The following is an 18,369-nucleotide window of genomic DNA, read 5'->3' on the forward strand; positions in this document are numbered from 1 at the left end:
GACAGATTGTTTGTGGACAGAGACTAATTAACTCAGGAAAGGACATAATATCTCTGAAGTTGAAATCATGCACGCCTTTACAAACATTCCTTCCATAAAAGGCCGACTAAAAGAAAGGGAAAATGAATTTTTAATGACTTCGTCAATATACAAAAAATACATACATAGTTAAACGGACAGAAAATACTTTAACAAACGTTTTTATAATAATTCCATACGTTGTTAACAACTGTTCAAAATAAACTTACTATAACCTAACCATTATTAAGGGTGTTTGAGAATAAGGTTCTTAGGAAAATATTTGGGGCTAAGAGGGATGAAGTTACGGGAGAATGGAGAAAGTTACACAATGCAGAGCTGCACGCATTGTATTCTTCACCTGACATCATTAGGAACATTAAATCCAGATATTTGAGATGGGCAGGGCATGTAGCACGTATGGGCGAATCCAGAAATGCATATAGAGTGTTAGTTGGGAGGCCAGAGGGAAAAAGACCTTTGGGGAGGCCGAGACATAGATGGGAAGATAATATTAAAATGGATTTGAGGGAGGTGGGATATGATGGTAGAGACTGGATTAATCTTGCTCAGGATAGGGACCAATGGCGGGCTTATGTGAGGGTGGCAATGAACCTCCGGGTTCCTTAAATGCCAGTAAGTAAGTATAACCTAACCATTAATTTAATCATATTACGCTTAGAGTACTTAATTATTTGAAATGATATTTACCTCGTCGTAAGAAGACTGCATTTCGACCTTTAGTTTCGTTATTAATGCCTTTCTCTCTTCGCCGATAATATGAGCGTGGGTATCAGAATGTTCAACTTCAAAGTGACGCTTTATGTTGTACATTTTTGTGTGTACATTGATATCAATATGACATATTAAACATTGAACATTGTTGTCGTCAGATTAGACAAGATATAAGCCCTTCCAAGAGCGGTTAAATCCTGAACTGTCGACGCACTTCTATTCATTCTTATTCAAAACAGTTAAGCACAAACGATAGTACACCATATGGATGAATGAATGAATGACTGATGGTATGCATAATCGAGCAATACCTGCTGGATATCATCGAACAGACGAGTAGAATTGATGATCGTATGCATTTGTACACCACCACAGCCACAGCGACAGGGAGGAGTGGGGTCCGCCCTGGGCAGACACAGGGCAGTGTCAGGGTGCCCTAGCCCTCTGCAATAGATCATCACTTTTGTTAACATTATGGCAGTAGAACACCGCCTGATTTTTAATATCCAAACTCTGTAGAACATACATGTCTCTTAGTGCAACTATTTTTGCTCAGGTCTTTCATTAAGAAAAAAAAGTCTAAGTATTTACATCTAAACATAATTTATATGCAGACAATTTTTTTGTGTGTAGTTATGTTCAAGGACATTCATCGGAGGTTATGGCTTAATGTTGTACTGACTACAGTTTTATTACTTAAAATAATAGGGAACAATCTAATGGTTAGATTTTTTCCACAGAATATATGATTTTCAGAAAGAGATTATTGATGCTGAGCAGAAGAAACTTACTAGGTTTCATTCCAAAATTTTGTAAAATGGTAGATGTATTAAGTATAAGCAACTTTTATTACATTAATATTTAACAAGAAGTGTAAGTTCAACACAGAACTTCTTTGCTGTTGCTAGTTGAAAACTATTGTACTGGGAAAAATTAATTTTAACGATGTTAAAGACCTCAAATACCCAGTAGTGTGTGTTCTGTTTGTTGTAGAACTTTGACTTTCATGTATTTGTCATCAACATGAAGAAAGGTTGAAATTATTACTCTTGTTTGTTTTTGACAATTTAAAGTCAGAAAAATAATTTAGACTAAATTTGTTAGTGTGTTCATCTGTTCAGTTTGTGACCTATTTTGTATGCATGCATTTTATTTACAAAGAATGCCCAGAACTTACTTTTTTTTAATTCAGTTTTAACTCTGTAGCATCTTTTAGTGCTTTCTGGTTGACCTCATAAATGTCGTTACTTGTCAACACTGTGACATTGAAATGTGTGTTAAGGTTTGTGCCCAGCAACAGTCCTCATTTATTGTAGTTTATTTCAAGACTGGTTAATTTATAACTGGCACACTCGCAATCACACTCTCATTCATACAAATTTTCAGACTCTAGACACCTAGGGAACTTTTCTTCTTCAAGGAAAATTCTCAGGGAATCGAACCCTGGATCTTCAGATCTGGAAGCCAACATGCTAACAGCTAGAGCACAAAGGCAGTCTAGAACTCAATGCAACACTTCTTTCTTATCAAATTGATTTTATAAAATATTCAAATATGTGACATTGTTACATGAAACTGTGGCTACCTAACCTATTTTTGAACATAGTCTTCTTATAAATTTGGCCTTATTCCACAGAGATACGAGAACTTGTATTGCTTTGCAGTATCACTGCAAGATTTGTGCTGCAACCATATTTCTACTGCAGTAATAACTTCATCATCCTCAAACTTCTTTCTGCAGATTGCATCTTTCAGTGGATCAAAAAGATACTAATTTAAAAGAACTAGATCGTGACTACAAAGTGATAAGGCATTAAAATTATTTTGCTGATTCGTTTTTGTCTTTCATTCATAGTTTTCTGTTGAAGGGCAGGACTTTCACTACAAACCCAGCATTCTCCAATTTCCCTTATTTTCTGCCTTTCTCTTAATCTCTGTGTACGATCCATATATCTATCATGTGATATCATCTTCTGCCCCGAACTTTTCTCCCATTCGCCATTCCTTCCAGTGCATCCTTCAGTAGATAGTTTCTCCTCAGCCAGTGACCCTGTCGATTTCTTTTTCGCTTCCTGATCAATTCCAGCATTATTTTTTCTTCACTCACTCTTTCTAGCACAGCTTCATTTCTTATTCTATCTGTTCATTTCACATTCTCCATTCTTCTCCATATCCACATTATTTAAATGCTTCTAATTGTTTCTCTTCACTACGTCATAATGTCCATGTTTCTACCTCATATACATAGGTGAGGAGGCGAGACATGGCATGTGAACTGTGCACGAAGGAAAAGAATGAACTATCAAAAAAGAGAGTTTCTTTCAGGCTGATTAATATTATACGAATCTACTGACACGGAAGTTCATTTCAGATTAAAACTTATTTTCCCCCCCCATACCTATTGGTGATATAGCCACAGAACAATGTACTGTACAATGCCACACTCCACACACTAGTCTTTCCCTTAATTCTTTTTCCAGAGATCTACAGAAGATGCTCCTTTTCCTTTTAAAAGCTTCCTTTGCCATTGTTACTCTTTTTTGGACATCTTGGTAGCAGCCCATGTTGCTATTTATAATACAACCCAAGTACATTTTGTCTTACGATTTTAATTCTCCCAGAATAAATAAAGCATTATTTACCACCACCACCACCACCACCACCATTGCCCACCCACCCCCCAATCGACCATTGGCTCTATGTGATGGTTGCTTGAGTATACAGATCTATTTGCGGTGCTTCGTGGTCATGATGAAGAGCACTTATGAGGACATACCCTCTAGAACACTTCTTCAGCTTCTGCAGAGTTTCCACATAGAGATCCAAATTAATTTTTTAGTCAAGGAGCAACATGTCTATAAGAGTGATTTCTTCACAGGCCCATAAGACTGTCGCCATGATTTTGCCGATTGAGGAAACTGTTTTAAACCTTTTCTAATGAGAATAGATTATATGATGTCACTTTATAGAGTCCCTTTTCATGTTGGACTCGAAGTGATGAATTTGTCTCATCACCCATGACAACAGTGGATAAGAAATTGTCACCCCTCTACCTCATAAATCGTAACGAGCAGCAATTTCTTATGTCTTTTGGTTGGACTTTGAAGGAGTTGTTGGACATGGACCTCTCAGTATCCCAACTGGTGAATGATTTTGTAAATACCGCCACTACTAAGTCCCTTGCTTGTGATTCTCCAGTCATTTGAATAAGGCTATTTATTGACCCATTGCTCTGTTAAAAGTATTGCAGCTGTTGATGGGCAACCTGAGTGCTGGAAAACTCAATTATTTCTCTGTGATTTCGAATGCATCTTACAGACTCCAATTTAAACGTTTGCTACTATATTCAAATGTATTGGGAATCCGTGCAACTAAAATTATAAATATGAAACACTTAAAAGATGCCACAAGCAAAATTTCACCTTTATGCAACAAAACTGGGTCAAGAAAGAAAAGGTGTTGCATTACTTTTGGGGCATGCCTTATACTATATTTATTTGTATTCTTCTAAGTTACAGAAGACTTTCACAATATGACCTTATTTCAGGAAATGCATCACTGTGTGGACGTCTGTGTTATGAGCTGCTGCGGTGTTGCAACAGTAGACTATCAACCATCCGGCAAGAATCATGCGCTATACTGTACCTGCTTATGAGAAGCAACTTTGAATTTACTAGTCGTAAAGGACTTACTAGAGTCCATCTACAAGTAAGTGTCTGTCTTGGATTGTCTAAATACTGCATTAATTCCCAGGCACCACTGAATGCTCATTCGGCATTTTTCTTGCAGGTGATCATTTCAGTGTCTCAGATGCTCGGGAATGTTATAGGACTGAATAATGCTCGCTTCCAAGAGTCCCTGTCACTCATTAATAGTTACGCTTCAAGTGACAAAGTAATGAAAGGAACAGGTAAGATAAAAAAAATTTAAAGGTAAAGAGCACTTCTCTTTATATTATCTGCACTGAAAATATCTGAGAATATATCATCTGTTATGTAATCAAAATATATTTGTCTATCAAACAGGTGTAAACAAAGAATTATTTATTCAGGAATGCTTAGAACTAAAAGCGTAATTCTTAAGGGAAGTTAATTGAATTTCCGATAAATAAGTAAAAAATCTTTTTACTGTTGAAAAGAATTATTTCATTTATGATGATTAAAATTGCATATAGAGTTCACCGCTATGAAATAGTGATTGTCATGTCCAACTGTGAAACGAGCAGGTCCGGGTTCAAATTCTGGTTGGTATAAGTTATCTAGTTGGGGTTTTTTTCCAAGGTTTCCCCCTCAACCAATTTAAGCAGAATTGCTGAGTAACTTTCAGTTTTGGGCCTCGGACTCATTTTGCCTTTATTAATTTCAACTTCATCATCTTTAAATAGTTTTATGTTGATCGGAGATGCAGGAGATGTAGTACCGTGATTTGCATATGGATGACATCTGAGGGAGCTGCAGGGGACAAAGGAGCTTTCAAAGCGGACTCTGTGGGACCTGAGTGATGTGCAGCTGAATTGATAGATGGCACCAAACACTGAATCACGATTCTTACAGGAATGAGGTTCTGAGTACTTCAATAATCATCCCATAAAAAGAAGATCAGCACAATAAGCCTCAGGCTGTGGTGCAAGCCCTTGAGCCCTCCTCATTTAAAAAAGAAAAGCATACAATATATTTCTTACCAGTAATAAGAACTTTGTTTTCATAATAACTGGCCTCAAGAATGTTATATACATACGTATATAAAAAAGGAAATCAGTACAATAAACCTCAGGCTATGGTACAAGTCCTTGGGCCCTCCTCAGTTAGAAAAGAAAAGCATAGAATATATTTCTTATCAGTAATAAGAACTTTGTTTTCATAATAACTGGCCTCAAGAATATTATATACATACGTATATAAAAAAGGAGATCAGTACAATAAGCCTCAGGCTATGGTACAAGTCCTTGGGCCCTCCTCAGTTAGAAAAGAAAAGCATAGAATATATTTCTTACCAGTAATAAGAACTTTGTTTTCATAATAACTGGCCTCAAGAATATTATATACATACGTATATAATAAAGGAGATCAGTACAATAAGCCTCAGGCTATGGTACAAGTCCTTGGGCCCTCCTCAATTAGAAAAGAAAGGCATAGAATATATTTCTTACCAGTAATAAGAACTTTGTTTTCATAATAACTGGCCTCAAGAATATTATATACATACGTATATAAAAAAGGAGATCAGTACAATAAGCCTCAGGCTATGGTACAAGTCCTTGGGCCCTCCTCAATTAGAAAAGAAAGACATAGAATATATTTCTTACCAGTAATAAGAACTTTGTTTTCATAATAACTGGCCTCAAGAATATTATATACATACGTATATAAAAAAGGAGATCAGTACAATAAGCCTCAGGCTATGGTACAAGTCTTTGGGCCCTCCTCAGTTAGAAAAGAAAAGCATAGAATATATTTCTTACCAGTAATAAGAACTTTGTTTTCGTAATAACTGATCTCAAGAATGTTATGTACATGCACACACACACACACACACACGCACACACGCACACACGCACACTCGCACACTCGCACACACGCACACTCGCACACTCGCCCCCTCGCCCCCCCTCTCTCTCTCCCTCCCTCTCCCCCTCTCTCCCTCTCTCCCTCTCTCCCTCTCCCTCTCCCCCTCTCTCTCCCTCTCCCCCTCTCTCCCTCTCTCTCTCCCTCTCCCTCTCTCTCTCTCCCTCTCCCTCCCCCCTCTCTCTCTCTCCCTCTCTCTCTCCCTCCCTCCCCCCTCTCTCTCCCTCCCCCCTCTCTCTCCCTCCCCCCTCTCCCTCTCCCCCTCCCCCTCCCCCTCCCCCTCTCCCTCCCTCCCTCCCTCCCTCACTCCCTCCCTCACTCACTCCCTCCCTCACTCACTCACTCCCTCACTCACTCCCTCCCTCCCTCACTCCCTCCCTCTCTCTCTCTCTCTCTCAACTATGGTGGATGGGAAGAGATTGATGGTTGACTAAAAGTGACATAATCCAGTCTACTTAAACAGTACCATAGTGTAATGTTACTTTACGCAATATTTTTTTTTTCTAATTAGGAACCATTTTGAAAAAGTCTGTTACTTTCTGTTGCACTTTTGAGTGCATTTAGTTTTTACTGATGTTCATTTTTAATTTTCTCACGTGAAGAATGTCCGGATAAATAGTATCCTCTTCCTGCTCCAGGAAACAGAGCAACAACTCAGATGATTCCAAGGCAGCGTGCACAAAAGAATGAGTGTTGTTGACACCATCTCTTCTTCCTTCCCCTTGCTGCTCTCATTGGTGGAAACAGTAGCCTTGCTCGAGTTTACAGCCACAATTTCATTATTATGTGTCTCGTGCCTGAGAAGTTCAGAATCATTTTCCAGCCACTGTTTGATGTTTTCTTCATCAGCTTCATTAAATTAAAATTAATTTCATCAATTTCTTCATTTCTTCCACAAACTGAATCTCTGTCTTCCTGCTCCTCAAATCCACAGAGCAGACTGGTAGTATTCTCCACATAGTAGTTCTGAAAAGAAACTTCAGAGGATATGCATTTCCTGTCTGAAACAGCTCCAAGTATCCTGTCCAACCATCCCGCGAAGTTTCTTTTACAATCTTTTTGAAATACTCTGCATATGTATCTATTATCCTGAAAGCTAATTTTTTATTCACTATCACATAATTTATCAGCCATAACCTCTTGCAGCCCATGTAAATTTATAGATGTTTTTTTTTTTCCTTAAAAACGTACTTGTAACCTTTTATTTGTTTCATTCTGATTCTTATGGACTTCTTCAAACTGACCTATCAACTTTGGTATAGGAATTTCCCAATTCTAGCATTCAAATCTCCCATTATAATAATATAATCGTTATTTGCTTTTTTAATATGTTTTTGCAGCTCATAATATATTTGTCTCATTTTTTCCATCTTCATGGGCAGAGGTACTTACTATTGTTGAATATCCTTATTGCACTTCAGTCTGTTATCCTTTCACTTACAAATTTGTATTCTCGAATTCTTTTCTGCCATTTTCTATCAGAACAGCCACCTTTACAACATGCTCCATTATGAATGCATGAATATATATTTGTCTTTAAGCATATACCTTTCGGTGAGGCGGCACTTCACATTATTAGTATACAGTGTCGTCTTACCGTTTTACACACCTCTCATACAAGTCAATTAGGACATTATTTATTTTTAATTTATTATTGCAATTCTTCCACTAGTCTTTTCTTGTGTTTCATCAATTCTTCCTCTACTTTACTCCTAACCCATCATTATACCAAACATACTGTAACCCCCCTCACTCTACATCTCTAATTATTTGCACTTTTCACTACTGGTACTCACTTTTCCACATTGCTACTTTTTAGGTCTTAGTTTTCTTCTCTCACAATTTATTTCCCCTCCACACCATTTCCTTAAGTCAGACTGTTTTTTCACCTTGTTTCCCCCTCTTCCTTCATCACTGCTCCCTGAACTATCTCCTACTTGCGTTACTCTACTTCTAGTCAGCCTCGATTTAGATCTTAGTTCCTTCACCCGCTTCGGAATTGCTCCCATCTGATGTCCACTATTTCCATTCGTTTGCATTGGGGTCTTGTTCTGCTGAGCTTGCTGAACTTGCTGAATACCAGTTCGCGTCACTCCTGTTTCTTCTTCAGTTGACGTCACTGCCTGCTTTCCGGAAATATTCGCTGAGTTTGATACGTTTACAATTGACTTGCATACACTCACCACACTTGTGTCACTAACCTCGCCTTTAAATACAGTATTCTTGATTTTTTCTTTCAAAATTTTTCTGTTCCTTTCCTTCTCTTCTGAGTCTATGATCGGTTCCTTTAACGTTACTAAACACTCCTCTACACTAAAAACCAAATTGTTTATCTTAATTTTGTCCTTGATGAGTTTCGCGAATTGTCCATTTTTTCGTGCTGCTTTAAGAAAAGGGATTAAAACTCGTCTTCTACTTTTCACTTCGTAGTTCCATTCGTCATCTATTCTGACCGCTGTGTTCCCTAGCATCCTCCTATTCTTCATAATCCTCTCCTTCGTAACCACATTCTTAAGTTTTACTAATATTGGCCTAACTTGTTCTGTATTTTGTATTTGCTTCTTTCCTACTCTAAATGCATCCTGTACTTGTCCATTGCTCACGTCCATACCAAAATACTCCCAACACACTCCTAATATCTTCTCGTATGAGCTATTCCATCTCAAATCGACCGAAATATAGAGAAAATTGACCTTACAATTTCTAAATACAATGAAACTTTTTTTGTATGTAGAGAACTGTGATACAATGCTTTGTGCAAAGTTTGAGGCATCAGAACTTCATAGTGTTTAAATTTAAAATATATAAATTTATCGTATTTTCATAAAATTAGCAACTTTAAACTGTTGTAATTCCGAAACCCTTTCACCCAATGATCAAAATCATGGTTTATTTTGATGCTGAGAAATTAAAGTTTATATTGACATATAAACAGATTTTCTTACTTTTTATGGAAATGGAGAAATTTAGGTTTTTCCTCATTAAGACGCCTTTGACTAGGAAATAATATTTTAAAAATATATAGTTAGATTCCGCATTGAAAGTACAAATAAACACATATATCTTTTACTGATGGCACATTGATAAGAAAGTATTGAAAATATCAAATAAAGAAAATAAATAGTACGCGCGTGAACTAACCAGCTGACTGTGAGACGGGAGCTAGCCGAGGTAAGCAAGGCCAGGAGACATAAACACGTGATGTGTCGTCTAGCAGTCATGACTGTGCTAGCTTTATCACAGGTTTTCATAAACACAGGAGCCCAACGCTCGCTTATCTTCAGCTCTTGGCCAGTGCGTGCGGTACTGTGCCGTTCAAGTCTAGGCGTGTGAAAATAATTTATTTAATACCCTCGAAACTTATTGCCATACCACTAAGCAAATAATGCCGAATCCCTCTTAATAATGCAAGGTTTTTTCTCAATTTTTTTTTTACATTTTTACAAATTAACAAAAAGCCTAAAAATAAGTAAAATCAGATTATCTGTCTCTCTGTGTACAATAAAAATAAGGATTACTTCTTAACATAACCTACCAAATGTCAGTTTCAAAATAAGCTCTCGTTCAATGTTCTGCAGTAAATGGTTCCAGAGTTCTGAGCGCTGAAAGAGGCTTGTTTTTATAAAATACGCTAAATTTGTCGCTCAATAATACGAAAACCGTTTGACTTTTGATAGTATATTTTTGAAAATGCACTCCCCGCAGCACCTTGTATAAATAGGGAAAAAAATTAGAGTAAAAAAATGCGAGGTTTTTTACTGATCGATTTCATATGGAATAGCCCGTATGTATCGATACTCTGTTCTCTATGTTTTTCTTCTATCCCGAAAAATAATAAGTTTTTCCTCCTCTTTTCCTCCTCAAATTGATTCCATTTGTTTTTCAGAATTTCGTTTTCCAGTTGAATTTCTTCCATCTTCTTCCTTAGCTCTGCCATGCTCTCCTTCATTTCCATTAGGTGTTGTTTCACTGCACTGTCCTCCATTTTACTATTACGCACACTTATTCACCGGTTTAACATAGGTCAATGCCTCTACTACACATTACTATCCCCTGACTTGCACAAAGCGAACTGACTTCCTCTGCAACTTGCTAAGACTGGCATGCTCCATTATATAAAATCACATCATCTTCTAGTAGTTAGTTTCTTTTCACTGATTAGAGCTATATTTATAGTGTTGAGTTCTGTCTCCTTATTTTCTAAATTTTGTACATTCCTTGTTGCAACATTTCTAGATCAGTCATAAAATGCATGACTTTGGTCTCACTTCATGTAATGTAATATCATTTGTCATTGTAGTAAATTCGAAATTAAGCTGAAGAGTGCATGGACAACAGTCCACTTTTTGTATATTACTAATTTCTTTCTATAGGTTTCCCAGGGGAAGTGAAAGATCTGACAAAGCGCATCCGAACTGTACTGATGGCTACAGCTCAGATGCGGGAGCACCACCATGATCCTGAGATGTTGGTGGACCTACAGCATAGTCTAGCCAATTCATATGCTTCAACTCCAGAGCTACGGCATACATGGCTGGAGACGATGACGCGAAACCATGTGCGTGATGGAAACTTCTCTGAGGCTGCCTCCTGCCAGCTACACATTGCAGCGCTAATGGCAGAATACCTGAAGCTCAAGAAGGTGCAGACATGGGGGGCTGAGGCCTTCAGCAAGATCTCCTCCAATATTGCTCAGGATGAGAGAGGACTTAAGCTAGATGCAGGTACAGCACTTAGAGCTTATTCATGACGTCACACTGCTCAAGACAATGATAATACAGTAAAAGTTTCCTCGTTTTTTTTTTTCTCAGATTCCAGCAAAATTCCTATATTTTCCATGTTAATTTATTTCGGATACACGTTTTTTATTTATTCGTTTTTACATCTACAAGGTGAATTATGTCATCCTGCGGATTTGGAAGTTATACAATCCCGCCTTTTTACAGTCTATGATGTGAACACCGTCCCCTGCGTCATATCGATTTCAGCCGATTTGGCTGCTATGTGCCCTGACATGGCACAATTTGTATTCCACTAGTGTAGCTGTGTGTGGGCTGGGCTTTAGAGATGAAGATCTTAAGTTCCTGGCATCTGAAGATAATATTTTATGTAGGACCACGTAACGGAAGCTAATAGTTTGACATGGAGAATATAAATAATAATGTTTCTCTTATATTACTTAATGTAAAACGCTTAATTATGTCAATTTCAATTAAATCACAAATCACTACTAATTATGTAAGTTTCAATTAAATCACAAATCACTATTAGAATCTCCTTTATTGAACAGAATAAATAAATGCAAATACCATTACGTGAAATGACAGACATAAGGCATTGAATGATCATATTAACAGAGGACAACATCGTAGCCTTATTGGACAGGTGGCAGGTGTGAGCACCTAAATTTCGCATTGTCTGATAAAATGCAGGTCTGCCTAATTACCAATCTGCAGGATGAAAAGATTCACTCTGTATATGTATAGTCGTATTTTAAACCACAGGAGATACGAAAATTCATACATTCTAAATCAATTGACGGGTTGGGTGCAAGAAAGGCACTTCTCTCAAATGCAAGTTTTGAGAAAATTGATGTTGAAAATTCAAACCGTCATAATGTTACCTATACACACCTTTACATTTTGGGTACTCCTGACCTCTGTGATCACAATATTGAACTACAACTTGGTGATCATATGCATAACAGATCAGAGAACACAATAACTCGTTTTACTCAAAAAGGGCATATCCTCTAAAATGCCCTTCTTGCACCCAGCCCCTCAATTTTGCTCGAAATTAGGTTTTGCGTGAAAATGTGTGGGTATAATCTAATGCTCAGAATTCGACATTGAAGTTATTTTCTTGCTTCCCGATATTTGGATGTAAGATCCAGAGAAGTCTCAAGAGGTTCGCAAATTCCAGATGTTCCCTGTCCATATCCTCTTTCTTTATGCATAACAAGATTTAGGAGAAGTCAATAAGCTGATTTGATTAAGGTGTTTATTGAGGCAGTCGTGACCAGTAACCAATATAAGCATGACCACAGTGGAGGTGTAAGAACGCGAAAATACAGTGTATGTGTTTATGTTAAGATGCAGCCCATGCATGTCTCCAACAATTTAGTATCCTTTAATGACTCTGTTACATCTTTATAAACAGTGAAACGTTTTGTAACACATCATGATGTAGCTGAGCAAATTATGGAACAGTTATCACAATTTGTGGATATGGTTTACTCCTTATGAGTAAGCAGTCCAAAATAACTTTTTTTGTAAAATAATCATATGTTATTGAATGAAGATCACATGGTAAGAACAAGGTAAGTCAATTTCGTAAAAATATTCTGGATTGGAATTTGAAATGTAAAATATCAGCCATCTTTGGCTCTAAGCAGCTAAAATTTCCTACAAATAAATAATGTTACTTTCTTCAAGAATATGTATTATCAATTTGAGTACTGTGTTATAAAAACAGAGATGGTTTATCTATGAAGTTCTAAATTTCTCTTGTGAAAATTTTACTAAATTGATATAACTCATTCTTCCCATATAGTCTTCAAATATTATTTCAGTGTTATTTAATATCATTTCAGTTGTATGTTTTTCTCACTTATGTAGTTTTTTCTTCATACCCCGTAAAAAAGTATAAATTAAGTTTTACTGCAGAAGTTTTGCTATATTTAAACTTTCAGACATGAGTACCTTGTATTGTAATATGGGTTTAAAGAGAGAAACCAATAGTTAATCAATAGGAAGATATTTTAATTGCTTCTTTTATTAGCAAATTGATCGAAATTTCTTTCTCTGTTTGTTATATTTGGACATTGGCATTCATTATTAAATTGATAATTAAAGAACACAATTCACTATCCTATTTCTATTGAAAATGGGGATGAATTTGGCTGTCTTTTAATAAAGTTTCAAAGTTGGGTAGATTGTATTTGTATTATGATTACTATATAGCTCACTTGCAGCTTATAGACAGCAAGCATCTTATCATATCATTTTTGATACAGATGGAGTAGTTTTTTTCTGCCATTTTTATTCTACCATGGTTCTTTTATTAATGCCTACTCATTTCAGATGTCATTTAGTGACTAGTATGCACAGATAAACAAGACATTCATTACACAATATCTGCTAAATCATCTGCAGGACTATGCAACATACTTACAGCTTAGCCTGATATTACCTAACCTAATAGAAATTATTTGTTGGCTATGTGCAGAACATATTAAATAATATACAGTATACATTATGTGTAGTTAATATTACTAAATTCAATATTTTGAAATTAAAGGACGAGGAAGCTAAGCAAAATTATCAGGTCGAAATTTCGAATAGGTTTGCCACTTTAGAAAGTTCCGACGAAGTTGAGAAAGAATTAGATGTTAATAGCGTGTGGGAAAATATCAGAGATAGTATCAAAATTGCAGCTGAGCAGAGCATAGGTTATTATGAAACTAAGAAAAAGAAACCGGTTTGATGAAGATTGTTGCATGGTAGTAGAAAGAAGGGAACAGGCAAAATTGAAATTCTTACAGGATCCAGTTGAGGAGAAGAGAGATAATTATTTCAATGAAAGACGGGAAGCAAGTTGTACACTTAGGAATAAAAAGAGAGGTTACTTGAAGGAAAAACTGAATGAGGTAGAAACAAATAGTAAGAGTAAAAACATTCGACATTTATATAAGGGTATAAAGGAATTTAAGAATGGATATCAGCCAAGGGTAAACATGATCAAGGATGAGAATGGTGACTTGCTTGCAGACTCTCCATCAATCCTAAACAGATGGAAAAACTATTTTGCGCAACTACTAAATGTACATAGGCCAAATAGAAATGATCGGGACGAAATTGAAATACAAACTGCTGAGCCATTTATACCCGAACCCACACTTTCAGAAGTCGAAATTGCGATAGAAAATCTGAAAAAGTACAAGTCTCCAGGTATCAATCAAATTCCAGCAGAATTAATACAAGAGGGTGGAAGTGCATTATATAGCGAAATTTATAAACTTGTACTTGCTATTTGGGAAAAGGAAATTGTACCAGAACAATGGAAGGAGTCCATAATTGTACCTATTTTTAAGAAGGGGGACAAAACCAACTGTGGTAACTTTCGAGGAATATCACTTTTGTTGACGTCGTACAAAATTTTGTCCAATATTCTTCTGAGAAGATTAACTCCGTACGTAGATGAAATTATTGGGGATCATCAGTGCGGTTTTCGGCGTAATAGATCGACTACTGATCAGATTTTTTGTATTCGACAGATAATGGAGAAAAAATGGGAGTATAAGGGTACAGTACATCAGTTATTCATAGATTTCAAAAAGGCATATGACTCGGTTAAGAGGGAAGTATTATATGATATTCTTATTGAATTTGGTATTCCCAAGAAACTAGTTCGATTAATTAAAATGTGTCTCAGTGAAACATACAGCAGAGTCTGTATAGGTCAGTTTCTATCTGATGCTTTTCCAATTCACTGCGGGCTAAAGCAGGGAGATGCACTATCACCTTTACTTTTTAACTTCGCGCTTGAATATGCCATTAGGAAAGTTCAGGATAACAGGCAGGGTTTGGAATTGAACGGGTTACATCAGCTTCTTGTCTATGCAGATGACGTGAATATGTTAGGAGAAAATACACAAACGATTAGGGAAAACACGGAAATTTTACTTGAAGCAAGTAGAGCGATCGGTTTGGAAGTAAATCCCGAAAAGACAAAGTATATGATTATGTCTCGTGACCAGAATATTGTACGAAATGGAAATATAAAAATTGGAGATTTATCCTTCGAAGAGGTGGAAAAATTCAAATATCTTGGAGTAACAGTAACAAATATAAATGACACTCGGGAGGAAATTAAACGCAGAATAAATATGGGAAATGCGTGTTATTATTCGGTTGAGAAGCTCTTATCATCCAGTCTTCTGTCCAAAAATCTGAAAGTTAGAATTTATAAAACAGTTATATTACCGGTTCTTCTGTATGGTTGTGAAACTTGGACTCTCACTCTGAGAGAGGAACATAGGTTCAGGGTGTTTGAGAATAAGGTGCTTAGGAAAATATTTGGGGCTAAGCGGGATGAAGTTACAGGAGAATGGAGAAAGTTACACAACACAGAACTGCACGCATTGTATTCTTCACCTGACATAATTAGGAACATTAAATCCAGACGTTTGAGATGGGCAGGGCATGTAGCACGTATGGGCGAATCCAGAAATGCATATAGAGTGTTAGTTGGGAGACCGGAGGGAAAAAGACCTTTAGGGAGGCCGAGACGTAGATGGGAGGATAATATTAAAATGGATTTGAGGGAGGTGGGGTATGATGATAGAGACTGGATTAATCTTGCACAGGATAGGGACCGCTGGCGGGCTTATGTGAGGGCGGCAATGAACCTTCGGGTTCCTTAAAAGCCATTTGTAAGTAAGTAATACATTATGTGTTGCTGAAATAGACCTGTTCCCTTTCCAGCTCTACAGAACTGCAGCATATTTAACCTAACCCTAACCTACTTGTTGACTGTGTGCAGGTGTGCAAGACATACAATACACAGAATATGTGCTTCTGGAACAACTGGAGCGCTGTGCAGAGTATCTGGAGAAGGCAGAGCGTTACGAGCTGCTAGGAGAGCTGTACCGCCTGATTATACCCATGCACGAGCACAAACGCAACTATGAAGCGCTGACACATTGCTACCAGTCTTTGGCGCAAGCCTACAGCAAGATCATGGAGGTGACACGCACTGGCAAAAGGCTACTTGGCCGCTACTACAGGGTGGCCTTCTTTGGGCAGGTATGCCTGCTGTAAATATTTGCATGCAGTCATTCTTAAATGATTAAAAGTCGTTATAATACAGTGTCAAACATTGTGTAATATCAGAAATATACTCTTTTATTTGTTTGTTTATCTATTTATCTGTCTATTTCTGTGTGTATCTATTCATGTATTTCTGTGTTTATCTATTTATCTGTTCTGTGTTTGTTTTTTAATTAGTTACTTACCTGTTTACTTATTTATTTACTTACATATTTACTTACCTATTTATGATCATCAATGTTTAGACCTTAACTCTGTTCTGGTCTCACATTTTCCTTTCATCTTTTCCTAGGTCTTCCAACATTGTGATATCCTCTGGGTTAATAATCTAATATTAATTTAGGATATCTTGCTTGATGTATTCTGTGAATATGATTTACCCAGTTACCTCTGTACTGTATTAATTCATACGTAATTCCTTCAGTATTTAATTTGTCTCTTATGTTATCATTTGAATCATGTCTATTAATCTACATCCTTTCACGATTCTTAGGAACCTCATCTAGGCTGCCTCAATTCTTTTCAGGTCTCTTCGATTAACTAACCATGATTCACTTCCATAGAGTAAACTTTGTAAAGTCATAACATTATAAAATTTCAGTTGAGTTTCTTTTGTTTGGCTTTTAGATTTTTATTTATTTATCCTATAAATCAGGATTATAAAGTTATTCAACAGTAATTGCGTTTGTACATACGAAAAACAATAGCCTTTTAAGAAAGCATATTGAATATTTCAAGTAGTATGTGTGATAAACAAAATGATTAGAAACAGGAAAAGTTATAAAATAGTTATTGAAAGTCGTAAAATGTAGGAATTTTTTGGCGTATTTTATATACAATATTTTCAGGCTTGTTACTTATATCTATAATAATAAATTAGCGAGTTTATTTTGAAGCCTAGCATGATTTCTGTGTTCTCCTTAGCCAGTTAAATTAAATTTATGGTCATGACTTTTTAGAATTAAATTTCATATTAATTTTTTTTAATTCAGATACAAATGACTCTGTTACCTAACCTGTGATGCTGTCTGTTATGTTAAAGTAGAAATGATGTAAAAATTTTCTAAGTAATGCATCATTATCATGGATTCAATTAGTAAAACTACGGTTCCACTGATACCTCTGGGTTTTGGATAACCAGCTAACAAAAATTACCAGACAGAGATACCAAAAAGGAAGTTTCAAATTAATGTTTGTTGTTACACCATGTAGTTAAAGAGAATACTGTCCTGCTTTACAGGCATATTTTGAAGAAGACAGTGGAGTAGAATACGTGTACAAGGAGCCCAAAGTGACATCTCTGCCAGAGATATCTGAGCGTCTGTATCATCTCTACTGTGACAAGTTTGGTCAGGATGTTGTGAAAATTATCATGGATTCTATACCAGTAAGTAGGACATAAGAGTTTGAAACTCATCACATGATAACTTGTCCAGAGTGGTGAAGTGATTATTTATGTATGGTATTGTAGATCAACCCCAGCGAGCTGGACGTGAAGTATGCATACATACAAGTCACACACGTCACGCCATACTTTGACAAGTTGGAGCTGGAGGAGCGCCAGACAGAGTTCGAGCAGAGCCATGACATCAACTGCTTCATGTTCGAAACTCCATTCACAAGAGATGGGAAAGCACGTGGCAATCCAGAGGATCAATGGAAGAGAAGAACCATCCTTACAAGTAATGCATATTGCAATAATAAGAGAGTCACTTGCAGCTTAGTCTAAGCAGTAATGGGTTTACTCATCATATTCAATCACATTTGTTGTGCACAAAGAAGCTGCTTTCGTTCTATGGGATCTAGTGATAGCATGCTTACATTTGGAGTCAATGTATGCAAGTTCAGTCCTGGCTGAGGGAATTTATTTTGAGACAGAAAAATTCTAGGTCCAGTTTCCATTGGCTGAGAAAGTAAAATTATTGTCCTCAAGTAGTACATATTTACTTCATGCAAAGGATCCCCTCATTCACTAATGAAGTCAAAATTTTGTCTAGACTCACTGTTACTTTATTCTTGGCTCTTGATAACAGATATCACCATATTAATGATAGTGAAGATGTCTTCTAGAGAAGAATATAAACACATCAATTCATCATGTTAATAGTAACGGCCTTCTCTATATAGGGTGTATCAAAACATGTGGAAAAGCTCTGGGGAATTGATAGAGAACCTGAAAACAAGCAAAAAAAGTTCATATAAACATTTGGTCAATTTCGCTT

At 36.6% G+C, this 18,369-nt stretch overlaps 1 protein-coding gene across 2 annotated transcripts in view; it reads left to right on the forward strand.

The window, feature by feature from the left end:
* The window catches only part of Ziz (dedicator of cytokinesis protein Ziz), a 79,929-nt gene that overhangs the window by 51,693 nt on the left and 9,867 nt on the right, over window positions 1-18,369 (forward strand). For both annotated transcript variants that reach the window (XM_069820961.1, XM_069820960.1), the window contains 6 exons: window positions 4,301-4,461; window positions 4,543-4,663; window positions 10,691-11,041; window positions 15,861-16,123; window positions 17,388-17,534; window positions 17,619-17,829. In XM_069820961.1, the coding sequence (XP_069677062.1) occupies window positions 4,301-4,461; window positions 4,543-4,663; window positions 10,691-11,041; window positions 15,861-16,123; window positions 17,388-17,534; window positions 17,619-17,829 (1,254 nt within the window). The remainder of the gene's footprint in view (window positions 1-4,300; window positions 4,462-4,542; window positions 4,664-10,690; window positions 11,042-15,860; window positions 16,124-17,387; window positions 17,535-17,618; window positions 17,830-18,369) is intronic.

The sequence above is a fragment of the Periplaneta americana genome, chromosome 3 (genome assembly GCF_040183065.1).
Source record: "Periplaneta americana isolate PAMFEO1 chromosome 3, P.americana_PAMFEO1_priV1, whole genome shotgun sequence".
Classification (NCBI taxonomy): Eukaryota; Metazoa; Arthropoda; class Insecta; order Blattodea; family Blattidae; genus Periplaneta; species Periplaneta americana.